Source organism: Lycium barbarum, chromosome 5, assembly GCF_019175385.1.
Source record: "Lycium barbarum isolate Lr01 chromosome 5, ASM1917538v2, whole genome shotgun sequence".
In the NCBI taxonomy this organism is placed as follows: domain Eukaryota; kingdom Viridiplantae; phylum Streptophyta; class Magnoliopsida; order Solanales; family Solanaceae; genus Lycium; species Lycium barbarum.
The window spans coordinates 116554581-116571191 of NC_083341.1; the positions used below are offsets into that span (position 1 = coordinate 116554581).

Here is a 16611-nt window from a genome sequence, read left to right on the forward strand (position 1 = left end):
ATACATGATGCTGAAATACTGAATCATACTGGAATATTGAATAGAACTAGACTGAGACATGTATTCATAATAAACTAATTTTTCATAACTGAGACTCCTAGGATATTGAACACGATTCTATACAGATTATGAAATGAGTTCACGGTGTTCAGAATGATAATCACGAACGAATTATGAAACTATTTCATCTAGAGAATAGAAGTTCTACAACGATTAATGGAACTAAGGCATAACTACTTTCTGAGGCAAATTCGTAATAGTCATAAAGAATGAGATGTAGGGAGAATCATAAACATCCCCAACGTAGAAAGTTAGCATCACATACCTTACCTCTGGCCTTCCAAGTGTATCACAATGTTCGTCACCTCTTTCAACAATAATGTATGGAAATATATATGTATCAAGAGGAACCAATATTAACACTAATGCTCATGGTTTAGTCACTTCGGTGTTTTATCAAACACCTTAGAGGCGTAAAGCTTCATAGCCCTTATTAATGGTGTTTTCTTTACCCAATTCCCATTCTACTACTTCTAGGTGATTCTACAATTCCAAATAGATATAACCAACACCATTTTTTCATCACCCACATGATTACGACAATCACAAGTCAACAATCCATAATCCTAGCATAGTTCATATGATTCTATTTATCAATCCCATTTACTATTCTCCAAAGAACTTATCAGTTCACAATTATAAATGATTAGGGAGTAAAAGCATTACCTTTTTGAAGTTCAATCCTCTTGAATTCGAGTGCTAGGGTTTCTTCTCTGAAGAATGATGTTCCAATCACAACTCTATCGATTGGACGGGTTTACTAAAGTTAGAAAGGGATTAGAGACTTGAAATTAACCTAGAGTCATCATTGAGCTTACTTTGGAGGATTCTTGAGCCTTGGGACTTGTTCTTTCTTTCCTTAGGATGATTTTTCAGGAATAAGGATTTTAGAGAATGAACCCCAAGCTTAAATATAAGTTAAAACGCGAAAACCCGAAATCTGACCCGAAAATCCGACCCACGTGCGTTGGGCCAACGTCGCACTCCTAACGTGGGGCCTCAATTAGACTATGGTCAGAGAGCAAGTTGACCTACTCTGGGCCCGTGATGCATGGCCAACGTGCACACACCCTTTGCGCGTCTTGTGGCCAACGCGGGTGGCCTGCCACTCTGAGCGTTTTTGTGATGCTCATAACTTCGTGCTCCGATCTCGGTTTGGTCTGTTCTTTATATGGATGGAATGGTATTTCCACATACTACAACTTTGATAAAGGAACCCCTTCCAAGTTCTCAACTAATCAAGGGGTTACGGGTGTATGAATTAGGCTTGTCAACTATTTTCGCAAAACTTCCAAACCTTCAAATTTTCTACTAAAACTCTAACGATGCGCGTCCAACCTTAGTTCTAAGTTACGGGGTGTAACAATAACATTGATTTTACATGAGTTATGCATGGTGAATTTATGAGATTTCTGAATGACAACGCTGATTGACAACACAATGCACACGTTTGACCACTTTATATGACACACCTATATAACACTGATTTTACATGTGTTATGCATGGTGGATTTATGACGTTTCTAAATGACAACACAATGCACGTGTTTGACCACTTTATATGACACACCTATATAACGCTAATTTTAGATGCGTTATGCATGGTGGATTTATGACGTTTCTGAATGACCACACTGATTGACAATACAATGCATGCATTTGACCACTTTATATGACATATCTATATATCAATAATTTTAGATGTGTTATGCATGGTGGATTTATGATGTTATAAACACAATGATAATTGTATTCATTAAGGTTAAAAAAAACCCACATTTTCAGAATGCCTAGAAATATTACATTCAATAGTTAGTTTAGAAATAGACAAAAAGGCGAAGGTAGCTCAAGGAATCCCCATGGTAGGACAGAAACATACACAATTGAATCTTATTTTGAAAAAGATATGTTAGGATGGTTTTTCCTAATCAACTCCATCCGCATATGAAACTTCTTCTCCTGGTGCTCTGTTGCAGCTGCCCACATACAATTGTTCAGTGTGGGCTTCAATATGTCTTCTGAAAATTTGCCTTCAAGTGTCTTAAACAATAACGATGGTGGGCAAAAGGCGGTTGCCACCCATGCAAGTCCCACATATTGCTCAATATGCCAGCATTTCTATCAGATATAACGCATATACCCATTCGATCCTTAATAACGTGTTGCCTCAAGTTGGTAAAAAAACAAACCATATGTCTCTGTGCTCTCATTATCTACAATTGCAAAAGCCAGGGGAAATATAGACCAACTGCAATTAATGTAGCTTGATGTCATATATCTCGTACACATGTGTGCCACCTATTGATATTACTGGCCGACAACGAGCAAAACCATCAATACATGGTTTGAATGCCCAAAACACAAACTGAAAAATATTACGACCACACTAGGTTTTGACTTGAGCTTCCATTCAATAACAGTACCAGCATTGAAGTGTTGTAGAGCCGTAATGCATCTCGGCAACATCTTGAAAGAGCCCTCCCAATTGCCATAGACAATCTCATGTGCACGCCTACGCCCAAGATTTGCCTTTCGCCTACTTATGGTTTTGCGATATACTTTCAGAACTACTGTAATGCAGTCTTTAATTTTGAAGTTGGGGAAGTTTCAATATCAGCATTTAGCAACGAGGAACGTTATATTAACATCAAAATTAAAATAAACTTGAGTGAAGGGGGTACATTGGTCTTACGCAATGTCGCTAACTAGCACACCAGCAATCATATTGATATCTAGATTGAAATGATCATCTGGGCATTCACCCATATCATAAGTGTGATTTGGATAGAAGTTTGAAATAGTCCACATCTTATCATCAGTCTTCTTACCACAGAGCATCCATTGACAACCTTGATTTTTTCGCCTATAGACCAATCACCAATATTTTCGAGTGGAATTATCAACTTTGAACTCCCTGGATGCAAAAAATCTTAACATCCCTTTGCTACGACTTTTTCGAGGTGAATATCATGCCTTTTTCAACATGAACATCCTCTTTAATAAGATCGTTTGGCTCTTTCCACAATCTTTGACGAATATGATTATCATCCTTAGTAAAGACAAAGGCATCAGGGTGACCTTGAAGATGATTAAAATAGGGAATCTCCTTGAAATGCCACTGAATCGGGGTTGCTTCCGACGTTGGTTCTTGCTGCTGAAATTGGCTTTGCGGCATCGACTTTTGCTAGTGAGCTGGGTGCTGTGAATTCAGTTCTTCCTGGTGTGACGGGCTTTGCATCATCGCTTCTAACAGTTGTACTTGACTTTGAGGATTAATATCATCCTTACTTTCACTCGCTGGAAAATGGACTCCATCCTCTGATTCCTCCACATTAGGTATGTCGTCACTATCACTCGATCATGATTCTATATAATGTGGATAATGAACACCATCTAGCAAAAGTCTTTTCCTACAGAAAATAAGTAAAATATATTAACTACCAAACATCAAAATATATAGATTATTTAATATAAAAATGATGAACCTACTGATAAGAAATAACATTGCATGGGTTTGAGGAATGATCCGCATTTGGTGCCACGAGCTCATTTTGTGTAAAATTTTTCCTACACAAGAAAGTAGAGTATTTTAACTACTAAACATCAAATATAATACTATTGATGTTCAAAAAGTAGACCTATTGATAGTAATCAACTGCATCGAAACTTGAGGAAGGAGCATCGTTTTGAATAATTTGATAGGCTGAGGATGTTCCATCCTGATTCATCCATCTTGATTGAGAGGACTGCCGATATTATTCATATCAGGTGTATAACCCCAAAAAATTACAATCAACATCACTATTATCATACAAATAATAAACATATGATAATAATAATAATGATAATAATAATAATAATAGTAATAATAATAATGAATATTTACCACTGTCCATCAATTTGTTGGCTTAATGCTTACAGAGACATTTGACTCCTCAAAATGTCTTCATAAGTACGCATGTCAGGATAAGTGTTAACATGAGTAGGCTCCGCATCATCGACTTTAGGCTGAATTTCCCGGCGACTTCTAGACGGGGCTTCCCGAGGAGCCCTAGCTGGGACTTCAAGACGATTTATGGGGACCTCCTCGACATACATCTCAAGGGCGTTCAAAGTGATACATTCCCTATAATCATCCAGCGCCTTCAAAATCTGTCAAAGAGACATCATCTACGACATTCCACATGCCATAACTAACTAATCCTTGAGGTGAAAAAGATATCGGATATCTCCCTATTACAGTTAAATAAAATTCTCGCCTACTAACTTGAAGTCTACTATACCAGGCTTGGAGTAGTCTTGAATATTTTAGGTTAAAGTGGAAAACTAACATAGTATTTTGGGGAAATATCATAACGCAAACTATTAGACTCATAAATAATTTTTTCATCCCAAAATAAAGAAACCCTAACAGTTGGAACATCCTCCATTTTTTACTAATTTAGAAGTTGGAAGAATTTTTGTCTTTTCCTTTCGTACAAAATCTGCTTTATATAAGATTTGAATGAGTTTAAAGGTGCCATATAACGCAACAAATTATTGCGTCATGCAACTTTACGTCAAATCAAGTACGGATGGAATCTATTGAAAAACCAGTGAAATTATTGACTTGTATAGCGCAGGAAATTCCTACGTTATAGAAGTCAGTATAGCGCAGCAAATTACTGCGCTAAAGGACTTAACTGAGCCGTTACGGTTAAGTCTTTTAACGCAGTAATTTATTGCTTTAAGGATACTTTAGTACAATTCTTTCTATTTTTTCTTGGAATATTTTGGTTCATTTCTTATTTTTTTGGGTCATTTAAGCTCCGGACTCATAGTTTCACTCATTTTATCCCTTCAAAAACCCACAAAACTGTCCATTTTAAAACTCCTTTTTGATCTCTCAAAACTTTTTTGTGTCCCTCTCACTCACTCTCTCTCTCTCTCTCTCTCTCGGACACATCACATATAAAAAACAAAAAACAGAAAACAGAGTTGTAAGATTATAACTTTTGTTTATTCCTATTTATATATATTATGCTAGTACTAGTACTAGTGCTAACTAATACTAACACACCAAGTTGTACTCCTGTGTTTCCCAGAATCTGGCTGTTTTTATGATGGAGAACGGTAAAAACAGTGCTGGTTTTTCTTCTCCAAGAACTGATACTTTCCCAGCTGGTTTAAGGGTTCTTGTTGTTGATGATGATCCTACTTGGTTGAAGATTCTTGAAAAGATGCTTAAGAAGTGTTCTTATGAAGGTTAAAAGACACCCTTTTTACTCTTTTTTTTGTTTGTTTGTTTGTTTTATTTTGTTGCATCATCTTGTATTTTCAAGCTTGAATTATGTTTTTACCACTTGAAAAAGACACTCTTTATACTTTTTTTTTTTTTTACTTTGCTGTATGATCTTGGATTTTCCAGCCTGAATTCTGTTTTTACTACTTCAAGAAGACACCCTTTTTACTATTTTGTTTTAGTTTTGTTGGATGATCTTGGATTTCAAATAGTTCATTTCCTTAGCTTGATGTTAAGGCTATATTTCATAGTTAGTTACCTTTTTTTTTTTTTTTTTTTGGTTAATTTTTTTTTTCATTTGCAGAATCTTGATGCCCTTCTATGTGCATGTGAAAAGGTGTCTACTGTTTAGGGCTAGAAAGTCCTAGAATGATGTACTCCTGCGTGTAGGTCCCAAAGATAGGGAATATTATTACAGTACTCATCTGTTGATTATTAGAATATTTTCCATTGAATCATTAGAATGGAAGAGTGGATCAAAAAGTAAATAATGCCTTTTATGTTTGAAATTAACTTTGGGTTCTATGCTGATTTAGATTGTTGTTTCTGCAAAGTTTAAATACTACTTCAAATGATCCTTATTTTTCCTTTGGGCCAAGCTCATGGAGGCATCAAAGAGGAGGGGAAGAAGACTTAATTCTTAGGATTTTCAGACTGACACTCAACTTTGCCTAAAAGAACCTTCTTGAAGTTATTTTTAGGCAGACTGTTGAATATTAGATTTTGTTTCATAGCTCCATTGAATTTTTTCACCTCTTTGGGGATGTAAATGTATCCCTTCGAGTTCTGAACTTCTTCTAATTCGTCTACGTGGAGGTCATGCTTGAGTAAAAAATAAGTAAGCTCTTTGTGGTTTGATAATTTAATTGGTCTATAGCAAGTTGGAGTTATTTGATGAAGTTAGTGCTATATATTGTAGCACGCGAACTCCTTTATCAATGGCTACTTTACCACATTTTTGCCACTAATATCAATTGATGATTTCTGATTATCTTTGAATCAGAACTTTTACAAATTCTCATACTTGTATGGTGCAAAATTTTATTTTCTAACTCAGGAGTTAGGTCGTCTATAACTAGCTGTGTGTCGTGCTTGTGGTTTTGATGTTGATGCAGTGTTAAACTGATAGCTTGTTCTGAACTTTTACTGTAAGATACCAATATGCGTGTTACCTCTCCAATTGTATTACTTTGGTGCTGATGCAGGGAGCATATTGTTGCTAATGAGCCACTTGCTCATAATTTCCCATGCCCCACTGAAATTTCTAGATTGCTTGCTTGAATTATTGACGTTTTATGCACAACAAAGATATCAAAGACTTAAAGTAGATCCACTTATCTTTAATTTGTAGTTTTTGGTTTCTGAAGACCTTTGTTACTGGTTTCTTTCAGTAACAACATGTGGTCTAGCACGAGAGGCTCTATATCTGCTCCGAGAGAGAAAAGATGGGTTTGACATTGTGATCAGTGATGTTAACATGCCTGACATGGATGGATTTAAGCTTCTGGAACATGTTGGACTTGAGATGGATCTTCCCGTCATAAGTTAGTTCTCTTTCATTTAAGACTAACTATGTTTTGTTCTAGACTAATTACTAATTGTACTGAGTTTTCATATACCTTTCCAGTGATGTCTGTTGATGGTGAAACAAGCAGGGTGATGAAGGGTGTTCAACATGGTGCATGTGATTATCTCTTAAAGCCTATACGGATGAAAGAACTTAGGAACATATGGCAGCATGTACTCAGAAAAAAGATGCAGGAAGCAAGGGACATTGGAAATCATGAACTGGACCAATATGATGAAGTGTGGATGCTTAATGGAGCTGAAATCCTTTCAGGAAAGAAGAGAAAAGATTTTGAGAATAAGCATGATGAAAAAGAAATGTCTGATTCAAGATGTGTTGATTCTTCTTCCATGAAGAAAGCCAGAGTAATTTGGACTATAGAACTTCATCAGAAATTTGTCAAGGCTGTAAACCAGATTGGATTTGACAGTAAGTTCATTGAAATTTCTTTTTGCTCTCAAGTTAGTTGCACCAAATGATAAAACCAAAACTTTAGTTCCATTCATGAACTTTTTCTCTACATATTTGTAGTAGTTATTTTCTTGGGATATTGTGATAATTTTTTTTTTATGTTCTGCAGAAGTTGGTCCCAAGAAGATCCTTGACTTGATGGGTGTCCCATGGTTGACTAGAGAAAATGTTGCTAGCCACTTACAGGTGAGTTATTGTTACAACTTGAGTTTCTTATGAGGGACATTGGCATGCTTTGCCAGCATATACAGCAACTTAAGCCAAAACTTCTCTCTTGTAAAAAGTTTCATGCAAGTTGCCACACCCTAGAATCAGGTCCAGTTAGTGAAAAGGTACCTGTCTTTAGATCCAGGGATTGCAATTAAGAGATATTTTATGGTGATTAGAGATAAATAAAGAAAAGATGGCATGTCCATTCACCTTAGTTTGGGATAAAAAGTGAAACTCCTTAATTTACTATGTTAATGTGAAGGGTCTTCTCTGATTGAGGTTTCGTAAATTTAACGGTGTAAAAGATCTCATAACAATATTATTTTCTTGCAGAAGTATCGCCTCTACTTGACTAGGTTGCAGAAAGAAGATGAAGTTAAAGGTTCATTTTGTGGGATGAAGCATCCAGATGTTTCTTGTAAAGAAACTTCTTCAAGTCTCAGCCTTCAGAATCCAGTGGATGTGTGCACCGATGTTACAAAAGACAAGCATGGTGGTGTTTCTGAAGACAAAGCTATTGTTCATAATGGGAAGGTAAAGGGTGTTGTTTCAATGCCAACGGCAGAGCCTAGGTCTGTGGTTGAAGATAACTTTGATTCTCAGACTGCTGGTTCAAAGATAGGCCTCAACGATTCCTTTGGATTGATCAATACTGATGTAAAAAGTGCTACGGTACCCACACCATATTGCTCTACTGGAGAAGCTCCACAACTTCAATACAAGCAAGACTTTCAACCACATTTTCAATCAGAAAATGGGTTAAGTCACCAGCCACTGCCTGTGCTTTCTCATCAAATTCCAGTTGATCGCACACCAGCGACAAGGATTCTCAACCATGTACCTTCTCGTGAAGAGAGGGACAAACATCCAAATACAGAACCTAAACCTTCTTTCTTCAAGAGCAAAAGTGAAGGAGCAGGAAAATTTTCTCCAGTAGAAAGTACTGTTAACTTGTTTCAACCTGTGAGCCATCATCAACAAACAAATTTTCATACTCTTGAGCAAATGCCAAGTACTACATGGAGTGCGACGAGTCACAATGTAGTCAATGTTCCGCAATCAAGCGCAAGAAATCTAACTTTGGGAAGTGGATCAATTGTTGCATCTCTAGGCGGGGACATGTGTGGTGCTTCTATTCAAGGGGAATGTTTTCCAGCTAATAATGGTCTTTGGAACATAGAGCAATTTGACTACAATGATCCACATCCCATTTCTGGAGTTCCAACATGCTTGTATGATACATTGAGGTTTGATTATGAGTATCCAATTGATTCATTGGATGGTATTGTGATGGACCAAGGTCTGTTCATAGTCTAACCTTTATCCCGTTGGAAGTTTTAGATGGTAGACGTATATATGCATTGCCCAACAATGACTGCCATGTTTTTTCTCTACTAAAGATAGCTTCCCATGAAAGGAGAGGGGGGGGGGGGGGGGGAGGGGGGGAGGGGGGTTGGCTTGTTAAGGAGGTGCTTTTGATTTTGGTGGAGTGGAAGATTATCTTCACAAAAATGTACTTGAGAGCAATGGCAAATTTTTAGTACAATAAGCAAGTTGCTTGAACAACTTGCTAGTCAAAGCATTCTTAATTATCTGGTATTGTAAGTAGATTTAGTGAGGGCCAGCATGCAAATTGTTGTATTACCAAAAAGGCGCTTTAGCAACTTGTTACTATTATGAAGGTTTATACAAGACCTGAAAGGGAAACTGCTGGAGTTTTGGTCCAGTCAAACTCTCCAATCACTGTTTTTATTCTGTATTAGCTTTGCACAGATGCCATACCATGTAGCTTTACAAGATTTTAAAGAAAGCTGCTGTAGTTTGGTCCCGTCACAAACTCTTGAGAGAATCATTATTTTTATTCTGTATTAGCAGCATAGATGCCAAAATCTAAGTTAAAAAATTTACAAATTCAGCCAAGACCACAAAAGCTCATATTTTATTTACATTCGGTTGTTGCGTCATTAGGAATATTGAAAAATGGAACATGCAGAATTTCACCACTTGAATGGAAATACAAAATTGATACCCTAACCGTATTAGACATTTGGAGCAATGTCTTAAACAGCCACAAGTGTCCCCCGAACTTCAAAATTGAAAAGCAGCAGCTGTCTTAAACTTGGATATTTGGAGAAGCATTTTCCCGCGTACTCTCACAGATAAATGATTTGGGGTTGTCTGATCTACCTTCCACTGGGAAATGGTTTGGAAGGCTGTTTTCCCTTTTAACATCTTTCGATCCCTCAGGCTTCCCTGAAAGCCTCCAAGGTTGTCGCTGTTTGTTGTCTTGGATTTCTGACACTGGCTTCCTACGGAATTTAGGTGAACAAGGCATCTGAAAGCCACAAATGGATAAAGGTGAGAACCAAAATGTCTACAATTTCAGCAGCAAACAATACTTTATTAAGTGTCCTTGACCAATATCGGACTTCAGCAAGTGACATGCCTAATAGGACAGATCTCTATCAAAATATCTAGTTTTGTCAATGGAAAGAGAATAGTACCTTCTTCAATTGATTACTTGATGTTTCTCTTTCACGATGAACGCTTGCATTTGGTTCAGTTCTTGATTGATGAATGCTTGCATTTGGTTTAGCTCTTGATGTAACCACTTTAGAACTACCCATGGCTTTCTCCTGCAAAATGAGACAACTCTCTTAGCATATTGTTGTGAAAATAGAAAAACTTCTCATTGATTTGATTAACAACGTATAAGAGGTGCTTGCATTTGATTGAATAGTACCTTCTTCATTTGATTACTTGATGATTCTCTTTCACGATGAATGCTTGCATTTAGTTCAGCTCTTGATTGATGAATGCTTGCATTTGGTTTAGCTCTTGATGTAACCACTTTAGAACTACCCGTGGCTTTCTCCTGCAAAATGAGACAACTGTCCTTCCTTGGCATATTGTTGTGAAAATAGAAAAAGTTCTCATTGATTTGATTAACAACGTACAAGAGGTGCTCTTTATATATTAATCTGAGGCTATGTAAAAATTATGTATGATTTTCTCAACTCAAGCACAATGAATTCACTTGATATTCTAACATGCTTCCTTCAAACTCAAAGTCGAAAGGCCAACTTGAGTTTTGCTTATTTTGAAAAATTGACATTGAAATCTCACAATCACCAAAAAGGGGGGAAAAAAAAATGTCTGGCATTCTTTCATCCGGAAATAGAGAAGCAGTACACAAGAAGGAAAGATTCTCAATCACTAAAAAGAGACATCGTGTTGCAAATACCCAGAAATATTATCAGCGGAACTCAATTTGGTAGAACAATGACAAGAAATTCAAGATTTAGAGGAAGAGGTTAGTTGTGTAAAAAGTAGCAACATCGATCGCTAGAAAGAGAAGGGTGGTTGAATGATCCTAGAGGAGCGGCGTCTAAACGGTTGTCCAGAGATTGGAGCACTAGTTTCCGAATAGAGGAGCGTCTTTGGGCACCAAAAGGAAGAAAAAAAGAAGATTACATTGGCTAGGCAGGAAGTACAATTGGCTGGTACCACCTGCCGGCAGCAGTATGACTCTCCACCAAGATCATAGAAGCTCTGATATCATGTGAAAATAAGCTTCTCATTGACTTGATTAACAATGTAAAAGAGGCACTCCTTAATTATGAGTCTTAGGCTATGTAAAATTTTTATGATTTTCTCTATTTAAGCACAATGAGCCTAGACGTATATGAATCTAGACATATATTCCCTTGATATTCTAACACCGCCGAAAGAAATTAAATCTTCTTCCCTGCTTTGGCACATGAGACCAATTCCGCCTCATTGATTCAACAAGGTTGCAACTAATGGTGACAGCTAGCTTGTCATTGGAAAAGAGAACAGTACCTTCTTCATCTGAATACTTGATAATTCTCTTTCCTGATGAATGCTTGTATCTGGTTTAGCTCTTGGTGTAAGCACTTTAGAACTACTAGTCGCTTTCTCCTGCAAAACGAGACAACTCTCCTTCCTTAGTATACTGCCAAATGAAATTCAATCTTCTTCCCTGCTCATGAACATGATTACCAGTTCCACCCCCATTGATTCAACAACGTTGCTGCTAATGGTAACAGCTAGCTTGGCAAGGGATAATAGAATAGTACCTTCTTCATTTGATTACTAGATGATTCACTTTCATGATGAATGCTTGGATTTGATTTAGCTCTTGATATAAGCACTTTAGAACTACTGGTGGCTTTCTCCTGTAAAACGAGAAATCAACTCCCCTTAAAAAGAAATTCAATCTTCTTCTCTGTTCAGGCACATGAGACCAATTCCGCCCCATTGATTCAAGGACTAATGATGACATTAATTTGGAAAATGTGTAAATTCAATTCCATGGATAAAGTGAGATGGTCTGCAAAATACACAAATTCATATCTTTGGTGATTTTATCTATTATTGACTTCCTTATTCATTCCATGGAGAAAGGAAGACTGATAGGTCCCCATTCCTAATTGTATGCTGAGTACCGTTTAGTAAGCCTATATTTAACATATGGTGCCTCAGGAAATTAAGTATGGGAATGACCTTTGGTTTGGCTTGTCGCTGCTCTTTTTCTGCCTCCTCGGTGTTCAGCTTTTGCTCTAGCTTCTGAAAAAACTGAAGTGCAACAGATTACAAGTGACTTATCAGATTCAGAGGATGAAAAAAGGAACTGAAACATAGACGTCGATTAGCTCTTCTTGTACCTCTCTTCTCTTTGCTGCTCTTTCTTCACTCCTTAAGCTGAAAGGAGAAAATACAGTAGGGGAACATGCTACGTTTCCATGCTTGTTTATTGATTTGAGGTTTCTGCTCCAAAAGGTAAAAAGCTTGAGCTCAATAAATCCCAACTAAAGTAACGTGTAAGGCAAACAGTTGTTATTTGCAACATGGCCTTTTATTTGCCTCTACTTGCATCACTTAAAATTTAATACATAAAAAATAGCAGAAAGGCACTACATCGAAAAAAAAATATATTGAGAACTGGAACTATTATTAAAGTCAAACGTTAAGTCCATGCATATAAAAAAAACAAAGCTCACTTTACATTCTTCCCTCAACGGATAAAAGAAAGTCCTTGTCAAACTGAAATCAATAAGCAAATGGTAAAAAAAAAAAAGGCAAATTCCCAAACAAAATATGAGATGCCAGAAGATCTCACCCTGAGTGTGATAGCGATTCACCCTCTTCTTTTCTGCTTCTACAGTATGATTGGTCAGTTCTAGCCCTGCAAGCAAAGAGTTTGCCCCATTCAATAAAATGTTTAGATAACAGATGTACATTGGCAGCTTCATCAATAAAGAAAGTCACAGCTTCTGGAGAGACATTTGAATGCTCTATCTTGTCTTCATTAACCTACTCTTTCAGTTCTTAAACAGTACGTACTTTACCTTCTACTTTCTCGTTGAGGGGTTTCAGAAGGACGCTTTGATATCCCACTTACCGATGCCTGCATTTTTCAGAAAGAGTTAAATAATATGATACGATCAAATAAAATAACAGAAGAGCAACTTATGCAGGAGAAATTAAGGACAAAGATCAATTAATGCACCAGAGTTGAAGTCTGTTGAACTTTGCTGTCTCTAGATGTTTTGGTGATGGATCTTACAAGTCTTGAATTCACTATCTTTTCAACAATCGGAGACAATCTTTTCTTTGTTTCCTCTCTGTGAGAAGAAAACTTGATTGACATGTGACGAGATTTTGGATTTGGTCGCTTTTTGTCAATCAAGACTTTTCCATTCTTTCCACTAGTTGGAGCAGATTTATCAGTCACTATAGGTTGCAGAGCTGTCACCGGTTTGACATGAGATTTGAACCTTGATGATTCATTCTTATTTGTTAACCTAGTCGTTAAGGATAATGGTTTCTTCAGCTTCTTCTTCATTGACAGCATTGATTCTCCCGCCATAGCAGCATTCTACAAGATTGCAGCATGTTCAATTAGATATTAAAGAATCCCGTTTAACAAAAAAAGAAAAAAAATAAACTAGGTAATGGTACAAACCTTTGTTTGTGTCTTCTCCTTCAGTTGTGCTATATTATCACTTGCCTCTACAACAACATTTTCCGGCTGATCCAATGACTTGACTTCATTCTCTACTGGATAAGATTGTTCGATAGAGTTTTCGGTCCCAGCAATTTCCAAGTTAATTTCTTCATGAGCAGGATAACTGCCAGAGGTAGTTGTATTATGCTCCTCATTTCCCTGCACTTCTTCAATACCCATATCACTGCTATTCTCTGGCAACTCAAAGCGCATTGTGCAGTTATCAAGGTTTGGATTTGTCACATTCAAATGGCCATTCTCAGTGGACTTGGATTCCCTTTGAGAATCATCAATAATTTGAGTTGTCACATTCAACTCTTCCTCTTGTCGTTGCGTTTCTTCAATACCCACATAACTGTTAGTCCCTGTCAATTCAGAGTTCACTGTGGAATGATCATTGTTTTTCTGCTCTAGCAACAAGGCAGCTTTTTTAGCAGCTGCCCTTTTATGTTGAGCCTCGAAGTAAGCTTTCTTCTCAGCAACTGAACCAGGCTTTGCATACTTCTCAACTTCCTCAAGATACCGATTGTGAGTAAATGAGGACCACTTCTCCCAGTCCAGTGATTCAGACATAAATCTTCCAAATGATACTGAGGTTGTTAATGCACGTAAAGGGTCTCCCTGTAATGAGGAATTTTCCAGCTCAGCTTCTAAATGCCAAACTTCCCACAGATCAATGTAGTAGAATTGCAAATGATTTTTCAATCCATACATTAATATTCCCCAACATGCTTATTGAAAGCAATTTCCATGACTAAGGGTGTGTTTGGGTATGAAGGAAAATGTTTTTCTTAGAAAATGCTTTCTTGGAAACAAGTGGGTTTCTTACAAGTTTATTAGTGTCTGGTAAGCAAGCACAAAGATATTATCCTAAGAACATTTCTATGTAATCTAGCAAAACACAATGGGGGTGAGGGATGGGGGGGAAGTGGGGGTCCAGGGGTTGGGGGCGTTGGTTTGGTGGGTGGGGAGGAGACAATTAACTTGGCACGTCCCCAATGGAGCTTGTTTTCTGCATTTAATATGGAAGTCATTTTCCTCATTTTTAAGGAACTTGTTCTCCTAGATCTCAAAACATTTTGACACATATTCTTCCTACATACTAAACGCACCCTAAAGTCGATTCAAATAGCTCATAAACTATGAAAAAATAACAGAATCCTAAAATAAAGAACAACTATACTTCTGCTGAAGCAGAACACACAAAAATAAGCTCTACTTTAGGGACTATAGATAACGTTAATTCAATAAAGAATTGATGATAACAGCACCAACAACAAGAATAACGACTATACCTCAATGCCAAACAAGTTGGTATTGACATTATGAATCCCTTAATTCCATTGCACTCTATACAATTTGGACCAATTTCATTAACAGAAATGATAAACAGTACATTAATTATGTCAACATTTTAGACTCAAAAACCACAGTAGAGAAACTAAACCTACTGCTTGAATTCCCAAAAACCCCACCCAGTAGTCAAAAAATTCATAAACTCTTATAGGAAAAGGTACAGAAGATTGCATTTAAACACACCCATGATCTCAATTATGAATCAGACATAATATTGACAAAAAATCAATTTTTGAATTTAGTTCATAAACCCTTCTATCCAAAGAGGCAAAATATTGCATTTCACCAAGATCCATTAGCTCAAATATTCAAAAAAGGAGAAAATTGCATTGTTACCATGACCCATTTTCTCAAATATGAAAAAATAAATAAATGAACAATTAACACAATTATGATAAAAAAAAAAAGCAGTAAACTTCCAAGACCCACTAGCTCAATCAAGATTTTTTTTTTTTTTTTTTTACCAAGAATAAGGCTTTTACCAAGGGACAAAAGATTGCAATTTACCAAGACCCACTAGCTCAGGCTTGTTACAAAAATAAAAAAAGAAAAAGAAAAAAGAATGTTGTTAATTGGACTAACCTCAGTACGTTCTTGAGAAGGTTGAGAAAAGGATCGTACCAAACAAGCTGAAGAAAATTCACCCATTTCTCTACCTCTAAAAATAAAACCCCCAAAAACAACCCTTTCTTGAAACCTTAAGTGTTTTTGTTCTTGATAAAAATAAAATTCAATTTTCTTGGATATGCAGAAATGTAATTTGTGTTGGAGAGCTTAAAGGGTGTTGATAACTGATAAGATTGGAACGTTATATTTTCAGACAATGACCTATTTTTCCATTGAAATCAGAGAGGAGGAGCGTAACGGCTAGTTTTCTTTCTTTTGGATTTTTTCTTCAATATATTAACTCTGCTTATAATAAAGGGAAAAGGCTCAAATTAGTTTCATTTTAAAAAAAAACAAAAAAACCTATAACCCTAGCCCGAAGAAATAGTTTTTAAAATAAATTGCAAAGCAATATGGTCGCATTTAATTGATCATTTTTCACTTGCCATGTGTCACTTCTATTAGATTGTGGGGGTATTTCTAATCGTTTTTATAATGGCAGAGGTATATTTGACTACAAAGTACAACGAGAATAAATATGGCTAATATTCGATAGCAGTGGCGAAGCCACATGTAGTTGAAAATTACACTGTGTAGCTAGGTAAATGTTTTCTTTTTATGTACACGTATGACATATTGACACCCCTTTGCTTTTTCGTGGATTTACTTTTTTATATTTTGATCTCATTTAGTGAAAGTTCTGGCTCCGCCACTGTCAGATAGTAAAACGGGGTATATTTGAGCCTCAACTTTGCTAACTGTGTATATTTGACCGCACAGTATAACGAGAATAAATATGACTAATATTTGATAATAAGGGGGTATATTTGAAGCTCGACTTTGCTAATGGTAACGGTATATTTGATCGCAAAATACAACGAGAATAAATATGATTGATATTCAATAGTAAAAGGGTATATTTGAGCTTTTTCCCCATAATAAATCTTAGCTGATCAGGATATAGTTTGAATTTTGTATTAATTACTACCCCTAAATTATTACTATCTTTCTAACTGCGGACATTACAAC

General features: G+C 36.5%; 2 protein-coding genes across 4 annotated transcripts; one reads left to right on the forward strand and one right to left on the reverse strand.

The window, feature by feature from the left end:
• The first annotated feature begins 4901 nt into the window (after nucleotides 1–4901).
• Nucleotides 4902–9329, forward strand: LOC132641217 (two-component response regulator ARR11-like). 3 transcript variants are annotated; one of them, XM_060358131.1, is made up of 6 exons: nucleotides 4902–5039; nucleotides 5145–5304; nucleotides 6733–6885; nucleotides 6969–7337; nucleotides 7489–7565; nucleotides 7923–9329. In XM_060358131.1, exons 2-6 carry the CDS (start codon nucleotides 5160–5162, stop codon nucleotides 8904–8906), a joined length of 1728 nt encoding a protein of 575 aa, XP_060214114.1. In that variant the 5' UTR covers nucleotides 4902–5039; nucleotides 5145–5159; the 3' UTR covers nucleotides 8907–9329. The 3 variants fall into 3 exon arrangements, with proteins under 3 accessions (XP_060214114.1, XP_060214113.1, XP_060214115.1); XM_060358130.1 differs by lacking the exon at nucleotides 4902–5039 and having other exon boundaries at nucleotides 5050–5304; XM_060358132.1 differs by lacking the exons at nucleotides 4902–5039; nucleotides 5145–5304 and adding an exon at nucleotides 5728–6179.
• Nucleotides 9330–9509: 180 nt separating this feature from the next.
• LOC132641216 (protein WVD2-like 7) lies at nucleotides 9510–15873 on the reverse strand. Its single transcript, XM_060358129.1, has 12 exons — nucleotides 15559–15873; nucleotides 13579–14241; nucleotides 13123–13491; nucleotides 12962–13020; nucleotides 12733–12798; nucleotides 12278–12380; nucleotides 12117–12188; nucleotides 11690–11788; nucleotides 11433–11531; nucleotides 10333–10464; nucleotides 10094–10225; nucleotides 9510–9924 (listed from the first exon to the last, which is right to left on the reverse strand). Exons 1-12 carry the CDS (start codon nucleotides 15622–15624, stop codon nucleotides 9703–9705), a joined length of 2082 nt encoding a protein of 693 aa, XP_060214112.1. The 5' UTR covers nucleotides 15625–15873; the 3' UTR covers nucleotides 9510–9702.
• Nucleotides 15874–16611: the final 738 nt, after the last annotated feature.

Bases quoted from the DNA above. Each gene is read 5' to 3' on its own strand.
- LOC132641217 (XM_060358131.1), top strand. From the start codon at position 5,160: ATGATGGAGAACGGTAAAAACAGTGCTGGTTTTTCTTCTCCAAGAACT. The intron at 6,886-6,968 runs GTTAGTTCTCTT...ATACCTTTCCAG, and splicing joins GATGGATCTTCCCGTCATAA to TGATGTCTGTTGATGGTGAA. The intron at 7,566-7,922 runs GTGAGTTATTGT...ATTTTCTTGCAG, and splicing joins ATGTTGCTAGCCACTTACAG to AAGTATCGCCTCTACTTGAC.
- LOC132641216 (XM_060358129.1), bottom strand. From the start codon at position 15,624: ATGGGTGAATTTTCTTCAGCTTGTTTGGTACGATCCTTTTCTCAACCT. The intron at 12,799-12,961 runs GTAAAGTACGTA...CTTTGCTTGCAG, and splicing joins CCTCAACGAGAAAGTAGAAG to GGCTAGAACTGACCAATCAT. The intron at 12,189-12,277 runs GTACAAGAAGAG...GTTGCACTTCAG, and splicing joins GAGCAGCAAAGAGAAGAGAG to TTTTTTCAGAAGCTAGAGCA.